Source organism: Dreissena polymorpha, chromosome 15 (assembly GCF_020536995.1).
Source record: "Dreissena polymorpha isolate Duluth1 chromosome 15, UMN_Dpol_1.0, whole genome shotgun sequence".
Taxonomy (NCBI): domain Eukaryota; kingdom Metazoa; phylum Mollusca; class Bivalvia; order Myida; family Dreissenidae; genus Dreissena; species Dreissena polymorpha.
In genome coordinates, this window is record NC_068369.1 from 64,088,960 (window position 1) to 64,108,034 (window position 19,075).

General features: G+C 38.6%; 2 protein-coding genes across 2 annotated transcripts; both read right to left on the minus strand.

Moving 5' to 3' along the window:
- Nucleotides 1–6,191: 6,191 nt before the first annotated feature.
- Nucleotides 6,192–7,076, minus strand: LOC127859803 (uncharacterized). The gene is made up of 2 exons (XM_052397307.1): nt 6,579–7,076; nt 6,192–6,545 (listed from the first exon to the last, which is right to left on the minus strand). Exons 1-2 carry the CDS (start codon nt 7,074–7,076, stop codon nt 6,192–6,194), a joined length of 852 nt encoding a protein of 283 aa, XP_052253267.1.
- A 63-nt stretch (nt 7,077–7,139) lies between these two features.
- LOC127859804 (probable serine/threonine-protein kinase kinX) lies at nt 7,140–8,933 on the minus strand. The gene is made up of 5 exons (XM_052397308.1): nt 8,929–8,933; nt 7,710–8,709; nt 7,550–7,678; nt 7,325–7,516; nt 7,140–7,274 (listed from the first exon to the last, which is right to left on the minus strand). Exons 1-5 carry the CDS (start codon nt 8,931–8,933, stop codon nt 7,140–7,142), a joined length of 1,461 nt encoding a protein of 486 aa, XP_052253268.1.
- Nucleotides 8,934–19,075: the final 10,142 nt, after the last annotated feature.

Here is a 19,075-nt window from a genome sequence, read left to right on the forward strand (position 1 = left end):
ATGGAATCACGTATATCAATATCACACGACTTTAAAATCAATTATTTAGCGTGCTCTTTTTCTAAATAGGAAACATTTTCAATGTAATTTAAGCTAAGCTTCCATATTTATTAATTTATGCTTTTCACTTCCTAACATATCAACAAACAAAGCATTTTGCTTATTTCCTTGCTTTCCGCATCATCCAAATTATGTTGTAAATATTGAGCTTCATGTTGCAAAATAGCATTGTCAGAAAATGACTAAATGTACAATAAGACGGAATGGAAAGGAACGAAACATAACCAAACGGACCGGAATATTAACCGAATGGCACATAACGCAAGTGAACGTAATAAAACAGAACATAACGAAACGGATACAAAGTAACAGAACGAGCTGAAACAGATCAATACATACCCAAAGTGAACGGGACCAACAGAGCAAAGCAACATGGCAAACGAGAAGACAGACCATAACCGGCAGAATATAATAATCAAAGCGCCGAAGGCACTGAAGTTCTTCGCTGTTGAATAATTTAAGACGCAACTCATTTTTTTTTCAAAATAAATCGAAAAGTTTGAAATGAACACAAGCCATAAAAATTTATAAAGATTGTGTCTTAACGCACGGGTCGAAATGTGTTTGCACTTTTTATCATCCTATTTATTTTATAAAGATAAAAATAACATGGCCCTTTTTTGACGTTCTGAAAGCATAGGAAGTATGATGAAAAGGGTTATGAGAACTGAATATAAAGACAATTTGCAATCACCATCATTTTAAATGAATATTGTTGGAATATCGAATACCTATCTCACTAAGAATATAATTTCATGATGGAAATTCCCTGTATAAAACTTTTGATTTTGACACTATATACAAATTCAAAATATACAATAAGATAATTGATGAAAATAAATAACAAATAAATCTGTATAGCAATACCTTGTACTCACGAATTAGGTAGTCATAAAGACAGCCCTGTTGACCCGTACTTTGTTGTTTATGCATTACTTGTTACCCTAGCAGTTCACATGGTGTCAACAACTCTGACCTAAACATGAGAATAGAGCACTTATGCGCTTTTTCGGCGTAGTTGTTTTACCCAGTTTTTTTTACCTGAAATGACTTTTACATAACGCCAGCAGACACGCATGAATATATTCGAATATTTCATAGGCTGATACGAGATAAAACCTCTGAACTTTGGCTACATCACTGTGTCTGTGCTCAGCGCAAAGGATGTAGCACTGTTCAGTGTAAGGAATTCCGGACTACTCTCTGTATGTTCAAACGACACAAATTGTAGCCCAGTTACAATTACGCGTTAAAATTCATCTCGCAGAATTTCAGGGTCAGTACTCGTTCACTAAATCGTCCGGGGAATATATAATTGACTATCGATAACCACAGCTTTGCTTTCAAGATGAGAAAACAAACATTACCGAAATAGTATAGTGTCATGATAAGAGGAAAATCGTTTAATTATACAACCACAAATGTTTGCCGTACTCGGTCAGCACGTCTGGAAATCGTACCTGAACACCTGGATAGGCTGCCCTTATTAACAAGTTTGCTATTTTGAATTCAATTTTGTATCGAAAAGCATTGTGCTAAAATGTGCCATTTACAATTGGCAATGAGATTTTAAATGACCCTCGTCATGCGAAAATGAGTCTTATTCCATATGCGCCGATCATATATTTGACCGACTCAGCCAGCGCCATCTCTCAGTCTGGTAAGGAAATACATAATGAGACCATAACACATTGAGCGATTTTATAGTGAACAGCATTGCCTCTGACCAGACTGCGCAAATGCACAGGTTGTGGTTAAGATACGCTGGCCGAAACGCATAAGACCCATTTTCGCATGACGCGGCTTTGAAAGAGTGATTTAAATTGGTCGAAAGAAAACTGAGTGTAAATCAAATATTAACATACGATATATTTCGATTGTGAAGAAATACACTCATAATAAGGTATATGAGGACACATATGATATGAACTCCCGTACTATAATTTTTATCTACTGACACTAATGTGTGTGTAGTTTGACAATGATTACACACATTTCATGCGGTGAATATGCGACTAACAAGTGAAAAAAAACCACAATAGTTAAACTTTTGTTTTAAATTTAATTATTTAGGAACGTTAATTGCAAACTTTATTTCAATGTCAGCATTAACGCCGACTTCCTTTTCAAAAGATATTTTTTGTTATATTTAGTTGTTTTTTATATTCGGTTTTAGCGATTATAAAGCATTTTTGTTGTTGTATATAGTATACCTGTAATAATTCTTGCATACATTATAGAACTCTTTCACGCGCGGAGATGCGGCAATAAGCGAACAACTAAATACTAATGGAAAGTGTAAAAACAGAACTTAGAATGGCGGTATAAATCAACGCAAAGCAGTGTACAGCGGGACCGTCTCCAAACGTAACACAATTGAGCGAAACATAAGAAAACATTAAGAAAGAACAAAGAAGAATATAGCAGACCAATATAACACGACCAGAGAGAAAACATGACCGGACATAACATAATTACATTTGATCTAATCTTCTGCGCGCATAGCTCGTTATATATGTTTTTTTATTAAGCCCCGTCAAATTACAATATCAATTCTTATCGCTCAATGAACATGCCTCTGTTCAATACTTGCCTATGCGCCTCTTTGAGCATACACATTTCAAGCATGGTTATAACTGAGAAAGACAGCTTAGAATTCAGCTGAATGCAAAAATAATTATAATTATAATTTTGTTCAAAAACTGTCGTGGCTTAAGTGGTAAAATAAGCACAATTTTATAAATTAAAGCATTGCAAAACATAGGACTTCTGAAACTATGTATTTGATTGGAGCATAAACAAAATGGTGGCTCTAGTGGTACAAGAAAGAAGGCATATAAGTGTAACTGTATACCTTTCATGTCGTGCATGTCTTCTATCTGGAGTTCAGGTAAAGAGGCGTTAATAAAACTCCGGGTCAAATGGTTGAGTGGTCCCATACCGTCGGCGTTATATCGGACGTTGCCTGCTTTGTAAATGACGTTGGTCGGTAACGGTTTCAATCGTATCGTTAGATCCAACGTATCGTTCATGTCCTCTTTGGTTAGGTTTGCGGCAGATGCAGAAGATGACGACTTGGGCCGATTTGTTGAGCAAACAATAAAAGTCGCAAACAGGAGGTGCAAAACTAACATGTTTTAATCAAGTGCCGACCACTGAACTTTCCTATGCAACATGTAAAGTGAAAGTCTCGACACAGAATCAGATAACAAGATTGAACGTCAATGATGCTGTGTTAATTGAAAACTTGGTTTTACTTGAAAATATCCAATTAAATTATGTGTACACTAAATTTATACATAAGTATAATCCATCACATGTATTTCTTGTCCCTGGGATTTCCACTTCTTCGAGCGCCTGTAATGAAATGAGCCTTTCAAGAGGCATTCACTTGGAAATGATGACACAAATAGCATTTTTAAAGTAGGTGCCGGAAATAAACTCAAGACAAACTACTAAAATGTCGAGATTTGAATATTTTCAGCATTTGAGGCTTAATATAGTAAAACTAGCACTATAAGAGGTGTTGGGAGTAAGAACTAGCACTATAAGAGGTGTTGGGAGTAAGAACTAGCACTATAAGAGGTGTTGGGAGTAAGAACTAGCACTATAAGAGGTGTTGGGAGTAAGAACTAGCACTATAAGAGGTGTTGGGAGTAAGAACTAGCACTATAAGAGGTGTTGGGAGTAAGAACTAGCACTATAAGAGGTGTTGGGAGTAAGAACTAGCACTATAAGAGGTGTTGGGAGTAAGAACTAGCACTATAAGAGGTGTTAAGAGTAAGACGATCAATCTATTATGAAATAAAATAAGAATACAAGATGAAAAGATGCGATCCTATTGAATAGTGTTAAACAAAAAAGATTCTGTCTTCAAAATATATCAGCAGTACAACTTCTGTCAGTGTATAAAGGTTTTTGACAGAGCAACCTCTTGTAAATATGAAATGTTATAAAATGTTTCCGCTACACAATACAGACTGAATCTGTCTTTTGGTGACATGGCACGTGCGCACCTATGCCCGCTACTCTGGGTAAAGTACATTATTTTCAGACTTTGATATATTTCAAACTGGCATTGGATTTTGTATTGCCGAACTTTAAAATACTGTTTATCGCGATATATTCTATTCGATTTAACAAGGGATTTGTGCAACTCATATATGTTTCGACTTTACACGATGTAGTTAAAATGTGCAATTGTTGCGCGATTTCTTTTAAATATTGCATGTCCCTCTAACCCTTGACATTTGGTTTCTTTTCTTTAAAATGGGAAGTGCTTTCCATCATGCAGACATCCTAGCATACTAATGTACATGCTCCTAATTGAAAGCGTTCTTTAAATAGTATATAGAAGCGGTTTTCATGTTACAAGCCCCAGTGCAATTGACCCCTACCGGCTTGACCGACAAATTAATAGGCTCCTTCTTTCTTCAAGAATAATCACGCGTTATTTTGTCGGATCATTTTTCAAAGATTTATCTAACCTGGTGAAGGTTGAGCTAGACATTGGACGTTGATATGCGCCTTGCTCTCTTAGACGTTGATAGGCGTCTTGCTCTCCTGGACGTTGAAAGGCGTCTGGCTCTCCTGGACGTTGATAGGCGTCTTGATCTCCTGGACGTTGATAGGCGTCTGGCTCTCCTGGACGTTGATAGGCGTCTTGATCTCCTGGACGTTGATAGGCGTCTTGCACTCCTGGACGTTGATAAGCGTCTTGCTCTCCTAGACGTTGATAGGCGTCTTGCTCTCCTAGACGCTGATAGGCGTCTTGCTCTCCTGGACGTTATAAGCCGTCTTCCTCTTCTGGACGTTGATAGGCGTCTTCCTCTTCTGGACGTTGATAGGCGCCTTGCTTTCCTAGACGTTGATAGGCGTCTTGCTCTCCTAGACGTTGATAAGCGTCTGGCTCTCCTGGACGTTGAAAGGCGCCTTGCTCTCCCGGACGTTGAAAGGCGTCTTGCTCTCCTAGACGTTGATAAGTGTCTGGCTCTCCTGGACGTTGATAGGCGCCTTGCTCTCCTGGACGTTGATAGGCGTCTTGCTGTCCTGGACGTTGATATGCGTCTTACTCTCTTGGACGTTGATAAGCGCCTTGTTCTCCTTGCCGTGGATATGCCTCTTGCTCTCTCGGACGTTGGTAGGCGTCTTGCTTTCCTGGACGTTGTTTATATGCGTCTTGCTCTCCTAAAGGTTGATTAACGCCTTGTTCTCCTTGCCGTGGATATGCGTCTTGCTCTCCTGGACGTTGATGGGCGTCTTGCTTTCCTAGACGTTGAAAGGCGTCTTGCTCTCCTAGACGTTGATATGTGTCTGACTCTCCTGGACGATGATAGGCGTCTTGCTGTCCTGGACGTTGATAGGCGTCTTGCTCTCATGGACTTTGATAGGCGTCTTGCTCTCATGGACGTTGATAGGCGTCTTGCTCTCCTGGACGTTGATAGGCGTCTTGCTGTCCTGGACATTGATAGGCGTCTTGCTCTCCTGGACGATGATAGGCGTCTTGCTCTCCTGGACGTTGATAGGCATATTGCTCTCCTGGACGTTGATAAGCGCCTTGTTCTCCTTGCCGAGAATATGCGTCTTGCTCTCCTGGACATTGATAGGCGTCTTGCTCTCCTGGACGTTGATAGGCGTCTTGCTCTCCTGGACGTTGATAGGCGTCTTGCTCTCCTGGACGTTGATAAGCGCCTTGTTCTCCTTGCCGAGAATATGCGTCTTGCTCTCCTGGACATTGATAGGCGTCTTGCTCTCCTGGACGTTGATAGTCGTCTTGCTCTCCTGGACGTTGATAGGCGTCTGGCTCTCCTGGACGTTGATAGGCGTCTTGATCTCCTGGACGTTGATAGGCGTCTTGCTCTCCTGGACGTTGAAAGGCGTCTTGCTCTCCTAGACGTTGATAGGCGTCTTGCTCTCCTAGACGCTGATAGGCGTCTTGCTCTCTGGACGTTATTAGGCGTCTTCCTCTTCTGGACGTTGATAGGCGTCTTCCTCTTCTGGACGTTGATAGGCGCCTTGCTCTCCTAGATGTTGATAGGCGCCTTGCTCTCATAAACGTTGATATGTGTCTGACTCTCCAGAACGTTGAAAGGCGCCTTGCTCTCCCGGACGTTGAAAGGCGTCTTGCTCTCCTAGACGTTGATAAGTGTCTGTCTCATCTGGACGTTGATAGGCGCCTTGCTCTCCTGGACGTTGATAGGCGTCTTGCTGTCCTTGACGTTGATATGCGTCTTGCTGTCCTGGACGTTGATATGCGTCTTGCTGTCCTGGACGTTGATATGCGTCTTACTCTCTTGGACGTTGATAGGCGTCTGGCTCTCCTGGACGTTGATATGCCTCTTGCTCTCTCGTACGTTGGTAGGCGTCTTGCTTTCCTGGACGTTGTTGATATGCGTCTTGCTCTCCTGAAGGTTGATTAACGCCTTGTTCTCCTTGCCGTGGATATGCGTCTTGCTCTCCTGGACGTTGATGGGCGTCTTGCTTTCCTAGACGTTGAAAGGCGTCTTGCTCTCCTAGACGTTGATATGTGTCTGACTCTCCTGGACGTTGATAGGCGTCTTGCTCTCCTGGACGTTGATAGGCGTCTTGCTCTCCTGGACGTTGATAAGCGCCTTGTTCTCCTTGCCGAGAATATGCGTCTTGCTCTCCTGGACATTGATAGGCGTCATGCTCTCCTGTGCGTTGATAGGCGTCTTGCTCTCCTGGACGTTGATAGGCGTCTTGCTCTCCTGGACGTTGATAAGCGCCTTGTTATCCTTGCCGAGAATATGCGTCTTGCTCTCCTGGACATTGATAGGCGTCTTGCTCTCCTGGACGTTGATAGTCGTCTTGCTCTCCTGGACGTTGATAGGCGTCTTGCTCTCCTGGACGTTGATAAGCGCCTTGTTATCCTTGCCGAGAATATGCGTCTTGCTCTCCTTGCCGAGAATATGCGTCTTGCTCTCCTGGACGTTGACAGGCGTCTTGCTCTCCTGGACGTTGATACGCCTCTCGCTCTTCTGGACGTTGATAGGCATCTTGCTCTCCAGGACGTTGATAAGCGCCTTTTTCTCCTTGCCGAGGATATGCGTCTTGCTCTCCTAGACGTTGAAAGGCGTCTTGCTTTCCTGGACGTTGATACGCCTCTCGCGCTCCTGGACGCTGATAGGCATCTTGCTCTCCTGGACGTTGTTAGGCGACTGGCTCTCCTGGACGTTGATAGGCGTCCTGCTCTCCTGGACGTTATAATGCGTCTTGCTCTCCCGGACGTTGATATGCGTCTTGCTTCCTGGACGTTGATTGGAGCCTTACTCTCCTGGACGTTGTTAGGCGTCTTGCTCTCCTTAACTTTGATAGGCGTCTTGCTCTCCTGGAAGTTGATATGTGTCTGGCTCTCATGGACATTGATAGGCGTCTTGCTCTCCTGTACGTTGATAGGCGTTTTGCTCTCCTGGACATTGATAGGCGCCTTGCTCTCCTGGATGTTGATAGGCGTCTTGATATCCTATACGTTTATAGGCGCCTTGCTCTCCTGGACGTTGATAGGCGCCTTGCTCTCCTGGACGTTGATAGGCGTCTTAATCTCCTGGACGTTGATAGGCGCCTTGCTCTCCTGGACGTTGATAGGCGCCTTGATCTCCTGGACGTTGATAGGCGCCTTGCTCTCGGACATTGATAGGCTTCTTGATCTCCTGGACGTTGATAGGCGCCTTGCTCTCCTGGACGTTGATAGGCGTCTTCCTCTTCTGGACGTTGATATGCGTCTTGCACTCCTGGACGTTGATATGCGCCTTGCTCTCCTGGACGTTGATAGGCGTCTTCCTCTTCTGGACGTTGATATGCGTCTTGCACTCCTGGACATTGATATGCGCCGTAGTCTCCTGGACGTTGATAGGCGTCTTCCTCTTCTGGACGTTGATATGTGTCTTGCTCTCCTGGACATTGATAGGCGTCTTGCTCTCCTGGACGTTGTTAGGCGTCTGGCTCTCCTGGACGTTGATAGGCGTCTTGATCTCCTGGACGTTGATAGGCGTCTTGCTCTCCTGGACGTTGATAGGCGTCTTGATCTCCTGGACGTTGATAGGCGTCTTGATCTCCTGGACGTTGATAGGCGTCTTGCTCTCCTGGACGTTGATAGGCGTCTTGATCTCCTGGACGTTGATAGGCGTCTTGATCTCCTGGACGTTGATAGGCGTCTTGATCTCCTGGACGTTGATAGGCGTCTTGCTCTCCTGGACGTTGATAGGCGTCTTGATCTCCTGGACGTTGATAGGCGTCTTGATCTCCTGGACGTTGATAGGCGTCTTGCTCCCCTGGACGTTGATAGGCGTTTTGATCTCCTGGACGTTGTTAGGCGTCTTGATCTCCTGGACGTTGTTAGGCGACTGGCTCTCCTGGACGTTGTTAGGCGTCTTGCTCTCCTGGACGTTGATAAGCGTCTTGCTCTCCTGGACGTTGATAGGCGTCTGGCTCTCCTGGACGTTGATAGGCGTCTTGAGCTCCTGGACGTTGATAGGCGCCTTGCTCTCCTGGACGTTGATAGGCGTCTTCCTCTTCTGGACGTTGATATGCGTCTTGCACTCCTGGACATTGATAGGCGCCTTGCTGTCCTCGTCGTTGATATGCGTCTTGCTCTCCTCCCAATTAGATAATTGTAGGCCAATGCCTTCCCTAGACAGGAAAATAATTTTATTTTTTTAAAGCGCATGTAACCTTGATCATCGACCTTTCGACTTTAAAATCAAAGGGCGACTTTCTGTCGCTCCTAGCAAATATTAAACCAAATCGCATAAGTTGAGCCTAAAGCGTTCCCTCGTGCGGGTTTTAAATCGTAAACAGATTGACCGACCATCCACCTAACGTCCAGCGCCCATGTGCTAATCTATATACCACATTGTTTCGAAGTAGGAAATAATAAGCGTGTATAAGTATTGCGATCGCCTGAAGAAAATGACGGGTACCCGTAAATGTTCATCGAAAGTATAAAGAAATACTTTTATCGAAGAACAATTTTAGCCACGAAGTAAATAGTAAACACATTTGGATTATCTGGTCCAAAATTTCCGAAAACATTTCAACGCCGGCCAGTTTGTTCATAGCAGGCTGTATTTTCGTAACGTAGTTTTCCTTCACACATTTTGTTTGTTCACTTCGATTCATTTTTGTTATGTTGTTAATATAATTGTTTAAATAAGTTAAAAATGAAATGCCATATTGTTTTAAGCTTTACACTGTTTTTCGTGTGATTTAAAACCTTATGTTTCCGGAATCTCTTGATACACTCTTCTTCTATTCCAAAATACGATTATTTTAACACATGCACATACAATAAATACATACAATTTATAATAATGTGAATGTTTTTAATGAAATTAAAATTCACCTGTTATTAATTTTGTTCATAATAAATACAGAATTTCGCACAATTTTTCATCGATGTTTACCGACATCCATGTTATTAGTCTGCCTTTAAGTGTCTTAACCCCATATATCGCCCAGTAAAAGTGTGTAACAATATTTTAAACAAAATGGACAGCCATAATCTATATTTCAATGAGTCAGTTCAGCTTCATTATACCTCTATTATGGTTGCACCGCTTATCTGATCGTGCCATGTAAGAGGAAAGGGTTATATCTACATGCGCTGTGAGATGTTGAGAGTCAAGTAAGCTATAGCGTGTGTTTCGCTGGTAGTCAATGTGTGACTGATTTGCTAACTAGTAGATCGCGTGTGAAATGTGATATCCATGGGGAATGCTCATTGGTTATCAATAATAGTGGCGATTTCTCCTGTAGTCTTGCCCAAAAGGTGCTTGTATTATGTAAGATTCATCGTAGCGTATTTTAATTACTTTTGCTAGTTCATTAATCTTTAATCTGGTACGTTGTTTTGAGCTTTTGTCTAGCTCCCGATGGACACAATGCAGGTTAACAGCTTTAGATTGCTCGCAGATTGAGTTCTTTTGATCTTTCCACCAATTATCTTATTGTGGAGTTTAGTATATTTAGATTAAAGCGAATAATTATCACTTATATTGTAATGAAAATACGATATTCAGGCAAATTAATTGGGGATTGTAAATATTTTTTTAGTATTAAATGGTTCTTTAAATACAATTGTCATCATTTTTGCTATACTTTCAGAAATTATGAAAACGGGCATGTTGTTGTTAGTTTGACTGAGTTATCTTTTAACATCCATTGGACTTTTTTTAATCCGATAGTCAGAGTAAAGTGTTTTTTCACAAATAAATCCTAATTCCGTCTACCATCAGTTCGGGATGCTGTTATTTTCGTGCGTATGCGGCATTCCAAACCGTCCCTTAGCGTGTACGCTGCGTTTATACTGCGATCCATCTGCTTTCACGCGGCTTCCATTGGCTAAATTGTAGCTTCAAAACTATTAATTAACGCGTGTGTTACCGGTAAACGTCTCATCTTCAACAATGACTTTTGCACTGCGACTGCATAACGACCAAACAGCTTCGTCGTTGAGCACATATAGACACGCATTTTTCATAATTTTTCATAAAATTTGTCTACCTTTCAAGGTTTGAATACTTAAACGGATGTATATTAAATTAACTAGCTCTGCGTTATTGTCCAAGGGTGCGGGAATCAAAACTTCTTTTGAGAGAGGCTAAGATCATACACACCATCTGCAAGCAGTGCACGAAGAGTATAGGAATCCCAGTCTGGCAAAAAGGAAGGCTGGTCAATACGACCTTTACGAATAGGACAAAAGGAAAGCTGGTCAATACGACCTTCACGAATAGGAAAAAAAACATGCTTGAGTGGCTCCGATACTACCCCCGATCCAAAAAAAACAACTACAAGATTTTTGTGCATTTAAATTACAAATAGTTGTTTTGATATGATAAATGTTAAAATGTCATGTGTGTATACTTGTATATTTGCACACTTTTGTAACTGTGAGATAGGTCAAGTGATGTTTTGTACCTTAAAAGAAGACCAATGTTGAATTTCTAGTACATATTCTCATACTCATTTACTTCGTTATAACCGACTTTGATATATGATAACAATTTAACATATTGTATTTAATTATGCAGAATCTATTTCATAATCACTAAATCTATTGATAAAATACAGCTGTTTTCGGTATCTAAAGCTGTTCTTGCAAAAACAGGTTGTAACTAGTCATCCCCTATAACATCCAAAGATGCTGAGATGCTTATCTCATGATCTCAAAGCTGGACAACAATTTGTAAAAAAAAGTACTTCCACTTTCTTTTGCTGATGCTCATTATTAAATAACTGTCCTCATATTACTTTTCTCCAAAATATAGCTTTGATGCAACAGGTAACAAATGTCTATTTTAAAAACATAAACACACACTCACAAAACTACTTATAACGCATATTTGTATATATCTGTCGAAACACCAAACCCTTTCTTTTCACAAAACAACGTTAACAACCCTTGCTTAACATTAAAACTACTCTGGTGAGCGACTAAGGGCCACCATGGCCCTCTTGTTTAAAGTGTGTCAGACGTAAAGCACATATAACACTGCACCTATGTTTAACGTCTAATACAAAATGGATATAGTACGTTATGCTTGAGGGAGTGATCGAACCTGCGACCTTGTGTTAAGCATAGCCAAGTAAAATACAACTTTACCACTTCTAAACATTATACTAGAAATAAATGTATTTTGTAAATGGTCAATGAAATTAGTAACAAACGTTTTGTTATGTCATACAATGTCTTTTCGATTGCTGATATACAAAGATCTATGAAGCATAATCAAACGATATTTTAATTTGAAGCCTTGAGTTTTATTTCGCTTGTTTGAATGCAATCAAACATTGTTTGTATCTATGGCATTTGTTAAAAAACTGCCTTTTTCAAATATTTGAACAAGTCGCTGTAAACAGTAAAAGTGTAATCCATGTAATGATCGGAAATTATCAACCCTTTACCACGTAAATATTTTGACGTGTTTGTAGTCCCTTAAAAAGTTAAACTTAATTAAAGGCTTATAACTAGATTCAAGTTTTAAAGGCTTCATTTCCAACCCTTAGATACTGATGAGCAGCAAACAGCATACAGCCTGAACATACTGCGAGCTACTCGCAAGCTGTTCTGGTTTTATGCTGTTTGCCTATAGCCATTTTCACTCTGCCTCTAAGTGGGAAAGGGTTAATACATCAATATACACAACGTTGACAATAATGGGCAACACAAACACATCAGAGCAATAAAGTGAAAATTAATTGACTTTTTTGCATCGCCTTTGTTAATCCTGTATTAATAAAGTGTACGTTGAAATGTCTAGTTAACTGTAATACAAAAGTTCGTCGAAACATGCTTGGATAATTCTGTTTGAAGCGCCGTTAAATGTCGCTGTTGTCGTGATATATTATCTGAGTAAAAACAAGAAACTAAATGATGCTTATGCATTTAACATTACATTTCCCTTATCAGGCGGACCATTTGTTTTAGCATGTGTTACAATTTGACTAACCGCAACCAGGGTTTGTTCCTGCATTATTTAGTCCTGTTTTTACTTTCATCGGCTTTTTAAGAACGCAGCCTCACGAACTCGACAGAGGTCTGCACTCATTGAGTGACGTTTTGTACCTTTATTACCCCCATGAAAAGATATAAAGCGCCTGATTGAATACACTTTATCGGATAACAGTAAGAAAAAAACGTATTTATTTATTTTATCCTGGTGTTGTAGGATGTTACCCAATTGACATAATGAAACAGTAGTTACTGCATTAGTTACTTATGGAGATCATAACCGGAACCTCCTAATTCAATGGCAAATACTCTTTCATAAAGGCTCATTCATTTAACACAGCATGTATGATATGCACTTTTGCATCATCTTGTTACCAATACTTCACAACATACATCGCATAACTAAACTTAGAAAACAATAATCCTGTGATTAATCAAACATCAATTTGGTATGTGAATATAGCTAGGTATTATCCGATTTAATAAATTGCTGTTCGTTGCTGTTTTTTTTTTTCAATTTAAATTCCAATTTGTTAATATCGATGTTGTCGGTTTAATTAATTTCAAACAAGCTGCGGCAGTTCAAGTGCATTCTGCTAGATTAAATCGGTAGCTAAAGGCGCTTGGAGTTTTTAATGTAAAACACATTTTAACGAATCAACACATTCCATAATTGTCGTTTGCACACTCATGGTCCGTTTAAAAGATATTTAGGGATGTGATTTGAGAGGGCCTAAAATACCACTTAGGGAAACTTCTGTTGATTAAAATAGACAAACACAAACTAATTGAAAGGAACGTTGGTACAATTAATTAAACATGATTTAATGTTATTGATAGAAGCGCGGCACATATTCGATAGTCTGCATGCACTGAACAAGGACATCAAAGGACTGGCCACACTCAGAGACGGTCGATTTCGTAAACAATATTTTTATTGAAATTTTCGCTGAATAATTCGAAAGTAATAATATATATTTGGTCAGAATGAGCATGACAGTAAATCAGGAAGGCAAAAGTTGTTCAAATGTCCTCATCAATCGATCCATTTGTTCAATTCCTATACATCGTGTGTTATCTTTGAACTTACCCCTCGATTGCAAAGGAAATTGTAGATGAAATAATTATTTCGAGCTTAATATTAAAACACATGCCTATTTAGGAAGCAACCTTAAGCACAGCAATGTATTAAACTTCGTGTGTTGATCAACCATAAAACAAGAGTAAAATACGAAGAGTTCTTGTATGGATAAACTTACTTGAATATGATAACATAAAACATGAAACAAAATAACATAGCGGTGTTGTATTATGTATACCACTTTTGGCTGCAAAATTGTCAAGAGGGGCATTGTGTTACATGATATAAAAAGTACAGATGGGACACATAAGCTTATAAAACACGCCAAATTGTTGCATGTCTAATTTAAATTCTAAATTAGATACGTTAATATGACGTCTAATTCGTAAACGGATAATTTTATTTGGTTTCGAAAAAATACTGTCACGAATGTAGTTTTGTTAAATCCAAGACAATTCAGCCCATCTCCTTATTCTAATATTAGAAGAACTGGACGTACCAAGTCTAATTTGTTTTGTTGCTAATTGTATAACTCAATATTTGAAAGCAACCATATAACGATGCTTCTTAAGTGATACCAAAACAGTAAATTTCAATTTGTGAAAAGTTTCAAATCGATTAGGGCGCACAAAGACTCACAAATGTTTACTGAATGCATGAATGCACAAATTTGTTACAGAACAAAATCGAGTCCAAAATTGAACATGGTTTGTCAAAACTGTCATTCTGTTGCCCCAGTTCCGCTGTGTTAGGGTTTTTGACGCATCGACAAAAGTGGATTACGAACTCAAAGAAATCTATTGAACAAGAATATCGAATCAGTTCACGTCCTAACAGAACATGCACACATGAACACGAAAGGACAATTTCGGTGGTGCGTTAGTATGTCCAATGAAAGCGATGTGATAATCTAAGCGTTAACAGCATTCGCCTTTTATACACATTAATTCATTAAAAGTCTGAAAACGCCTACATATCTTTTATACAAGATTACGCTTATGAATACCTATGTTTTGTCAGTCGTTGTAGTAGTCGCAATGCACTAGATTAATAATACCGATACATTTGCATTGAAAAACCTTGTTATTGCGTTCGTCTGTTCCCACAGCTTTCCGTTTCGAGGTATACCTGTATGTATATAATAATAAATCTGATTTTGGAATTAAAAATGCGATTGTAATGATATCATGTTTCTGGATGGACTTATCAAAACATATATCAGAAAGCGGTTTGGACTTATCCCCATAAAGCGTGTAGTTCTGCAATTAACGATATGTTCTGGTCTCCTTTTATCATCAAGAAATTAAAAACTACACACACAAAAAACGAGTGATCACTGCAACCAACAACTCATGTTTACGATGATGAACAAATTTAGCGGATTTTAAATGGGTCACAATAAACAATTGACCAGTTGCAAAATGATTTGCATCCAAATGCCGATATTGACAACTGGCCAGTTAACGTCGATAATTGGCAATCCTGAGTACCCAGCCGCACTGGTCAATTGTTTAATTTTGCATTTGCCTATCTTGGTTGAGGTTTGTGCTTTAGTTCTTGGGAGTTACATACAAATGCATTATTGTTCATATGTTAATAAGTACTTCTGTGGATCGACCTGCTCACATATGCCGTTAAGGAAGTGCAGTGCATGCTATCGATTTACTATATACAAGGGCTGATCAGTCAAGTCATGGCGCAGCATATTATCATGGGCCCGTCTCTTAACATATAAAACTCTTAGTACGTATTGATAAGTAAAATGTTCATTCATCCACTTAAGCAGATTGAAACACTTAATATGTGATAGATTGAATTTAAAAACATCATGATCTGCTAGCATTTGGCGCGACCAATTGTCGTGGGAAGCACTTTAAAACAATACAACTCTTTAGAAGTTGTACTTATTGATAATAACAATACTCTTTTCGCCACTCAAACCGTCTGATATGCACGGATGTGATATAAAGAAAAAACAAACATTTTAAATGCATATTTTTCTTATCCAATGGAAGACAGTAATGAAGTATACATTCAATTGTCGGTAGGGTTACCTGGCATACGCCTTTTAAACTTCCCTTACGATGTTTATCCATCAATGAACATAGGAGGACGTATGCATCTGTGTTCACATATAATTCTCATACATTATATTTACATAGTTTTTTAAACTATTTATTTGTAAATTATCCTGTGGTGATTTAGCTTAAAAATAATCATCGCAATATTTTAAACTAATAACACAATAAACAACAAATCTTCATTTGTTTTCATAATTCAATTTTACGAATTGGTATTCTTATCCTATTTACAAACATTAATTTGCTTAATAAAAAACAACCAACCAATAAACAACACGAATTCATCGACTCTTTTGAGTTTCATATATCTCTATAAATATTTAAATACTATCACTTCAATAACACAGGGAAAAGTAACACATCGTATATTATTACCAAGTATTTCGATATTAACTGGCAGATTAAATTCAGCAAATGAGTTTGTAGTAACCGTTATGTGTTCTTAAAGTTTGCTCATGATGAATCACTTTCTTTCTAATTTTGGATCGATTAACAAGTTGTAAAAGTTCGAAATGGAATAAATCAGCATATTTATGAAGTAAATATTGACTATGTATGTACATAATGGCCAGGTAATCATTTTCTAGTTTGTCAGGTTATCATTTTATAGTTTTCACTTAATGTTCAGGCAAACTCATCTTGTTGAAGCAAATTTATCAAACATCGTAGTTGTTTCATGTATATGTCGTACTTTTAGTAAACAATGGATCGCAAAGGTAAAATAAAACACAGTTTTGGATTTACAAAATAAATGCATAGCGTGTCAGTATTTGTAGGTTACACATTTCGTGGACTTCATGTTTCGAGCGGATCTGTGCGTCGCCAGTACTTTGATGACTTCTTCGTTCACTGCACGCATGCGTTATATCGAGTATCATAAATAAATTGAACCAAAGTTTCTGTCATTAAAGAGATATTTATTTCAATTGTGACGCTCTTCTTTATCAACTGTAGATTGCTGGGTGATTAGGTTTAGTCTCTTCAAAACCGCACGTCTAAGTATCTTTTGAAAGCGCCCTGACAGAGCAAACATCAATTTTGGAATGTGTTTATTTGTTGAAATTGTTTTACATTAAAACTTATCGAGCGGCCTAAGCAACCGATATAACATATCAGCATGTCCCTAACTGTCACAAAATATATAAACTATTTTTTATCGACTACTGTGATACATGTTTGGGTCTGCGAAGTCCGCAAATAGGAATATTGCAACGCACAGAATTATTATTTCTGGTAATATGGTTTAATACGTTGTACCGATGTTTATTTAGATGAATCATAGATTTTTGGGATCTGTTTTATATACATTTATGTCTATATGATGCAGAATAATTCATCACATCGATTTAAACAGCATTTGCTTGATGGGATCGAGGCAAGAGAACGTTTGCCATTCAACCAGGATGTACCAAGTACCTAGTTCATCTCATTGTATGGTTTTAGCAGTTGTAACTATGCTACATAATACAACACCGGTTTAACAACTCATTTATGTTCATAATATTGTATTACTTGTTATTTTAATCAAAGCAAGCACCTGAATGTCTTTTCGTTTAGGTTTAAATTTAACAACAAACAGGAACTACTCAGCAAGTGAATATCTCCGCCAATTACATAGTATTGCATACGGTTGCGCCATAAATAACAGATCTAAAATGTTTAAACACAGACCAATCGTTGAAGGGACAACACAGATATGATTTAATATATTTACTTAAGAAAAACGGCACGATTTAAAAGGATTAAACATATGGTCGGACCGAACAAATGTGAACCACATACGTGAATCATAATCCCGTCACAAAATTGACAATTTAAATTTAATTTACTTAAAAGCTAAACGTACACGGAAACATGCAGTTTGAGAAAAATTAACATTCTAATCGACCAAGTTAGTCTCCTATTCTGCTGTGTCACGTTTTAGATATTCTTTATCTCGCAATTGATTACCGAGCTTTTAAGTCCATTTGTCAATAATATCCGTACGGGTTTTCGCCAAAAAGCGACCCACTCCTACGAGATTTAATGGCTGATTATTGAGCAGGATTTATTCTTGTTACTTCATGGAAAATCACTTCAAGTAAAAAACATCTAAATTCCCGGTTATAATAAATTTAAATAGTGGCTGTGTCCTGTCGGATTCTGCTCTACAGGTTTGCCAGTTTCCTGTACTCGATCTGGTCCTTTCGTCGAACCATTGGTCATATTTTTGGGGGTGTGCACTGATGAGCTGTATTCTAGTTATTCCGTCTTATCCTTTTCGGTATTCAGGCTCTTCATCAATCGATATCTGAGTATTGTGATTAATCATTGAAGCTATTTACCTTCGTTTGGGTTAGTTTCAGAAGCAATTTTCTGGAATGATTATTTTCTTTCGTTCAGCCATTTCTCAACATTTTGATGGTCCATGTAAGGTCCAGTCATATTTTTGGTCTTTTGATTATTCTACCCGGACATTTGAGGTATTTTATGTTTATTCTAGCCGTTTACGGTTTATCTGATTTTTTATGTAGCCATTTTCGTGAATGTTGGATATTTCGTCCAGCTTATCACTGTGTTGCTAAGATAAGTTCGTCGACTGCATATATGGTTAAGATTACGTTTCTACTTGCCAGTATTTTATTTACCCCTAGTCCAGCATTTTTATTATGAATGGCCGAGTGATCAGAGCTACGCTGTACTGCGTGGTTCAAGTCCTTGCAAAAGCACAATGATCTTGTGTTTTTTTTATGTTTTATTTGGCAGAGTTCTATATTAACCAATATCCGACAATCTGCTTTTCCGTAAAGTATGCATCCGGTAACCTAGTTGTTCCCTGAAGCCAATAGCATACAGTCTGGATGTGCCGAGAAGCCAGTTGTTCCCTGAAGCCAATAGCATACAGTCTGGATGTGCCGAGAAGCCATTCTGAAAGTTTGCTTGTTCACCAAGTTTATCAATAAATTGTTCGAGTGTTTTGTTATGATGTGATAAATTGCGGATTCATTAAATCAATGGGTCCTTTCTTCTTGCTCGCCTTTAAGACTTTTTCATATATTCTACAAACAAATGTTTATTTGTCAAAGGCATATCAAACGTTTGAACATACCAAAGCAAATTTAATTGCATCTGAAATACCCCTAGTAAAATCCCTAGCAAACACATGTTATTACTTGCCGAGCTATATGATACAAGGGTATCAGTAGTGATTCAGTGTTCTACATTGGATGTTATTTAATGGGACCGACACTTAATTTACAACCTCAGTATTGAAATTCTTCAGTCGCTTGCTATATCGATGAAATGATTTGTCAATGATATTTGACAATATGTGTTTTTCATTAAAATCGTATCTTAAGCAATTTTGCTATTTCATTTCATCATCAAAGCCAATAATCAAAA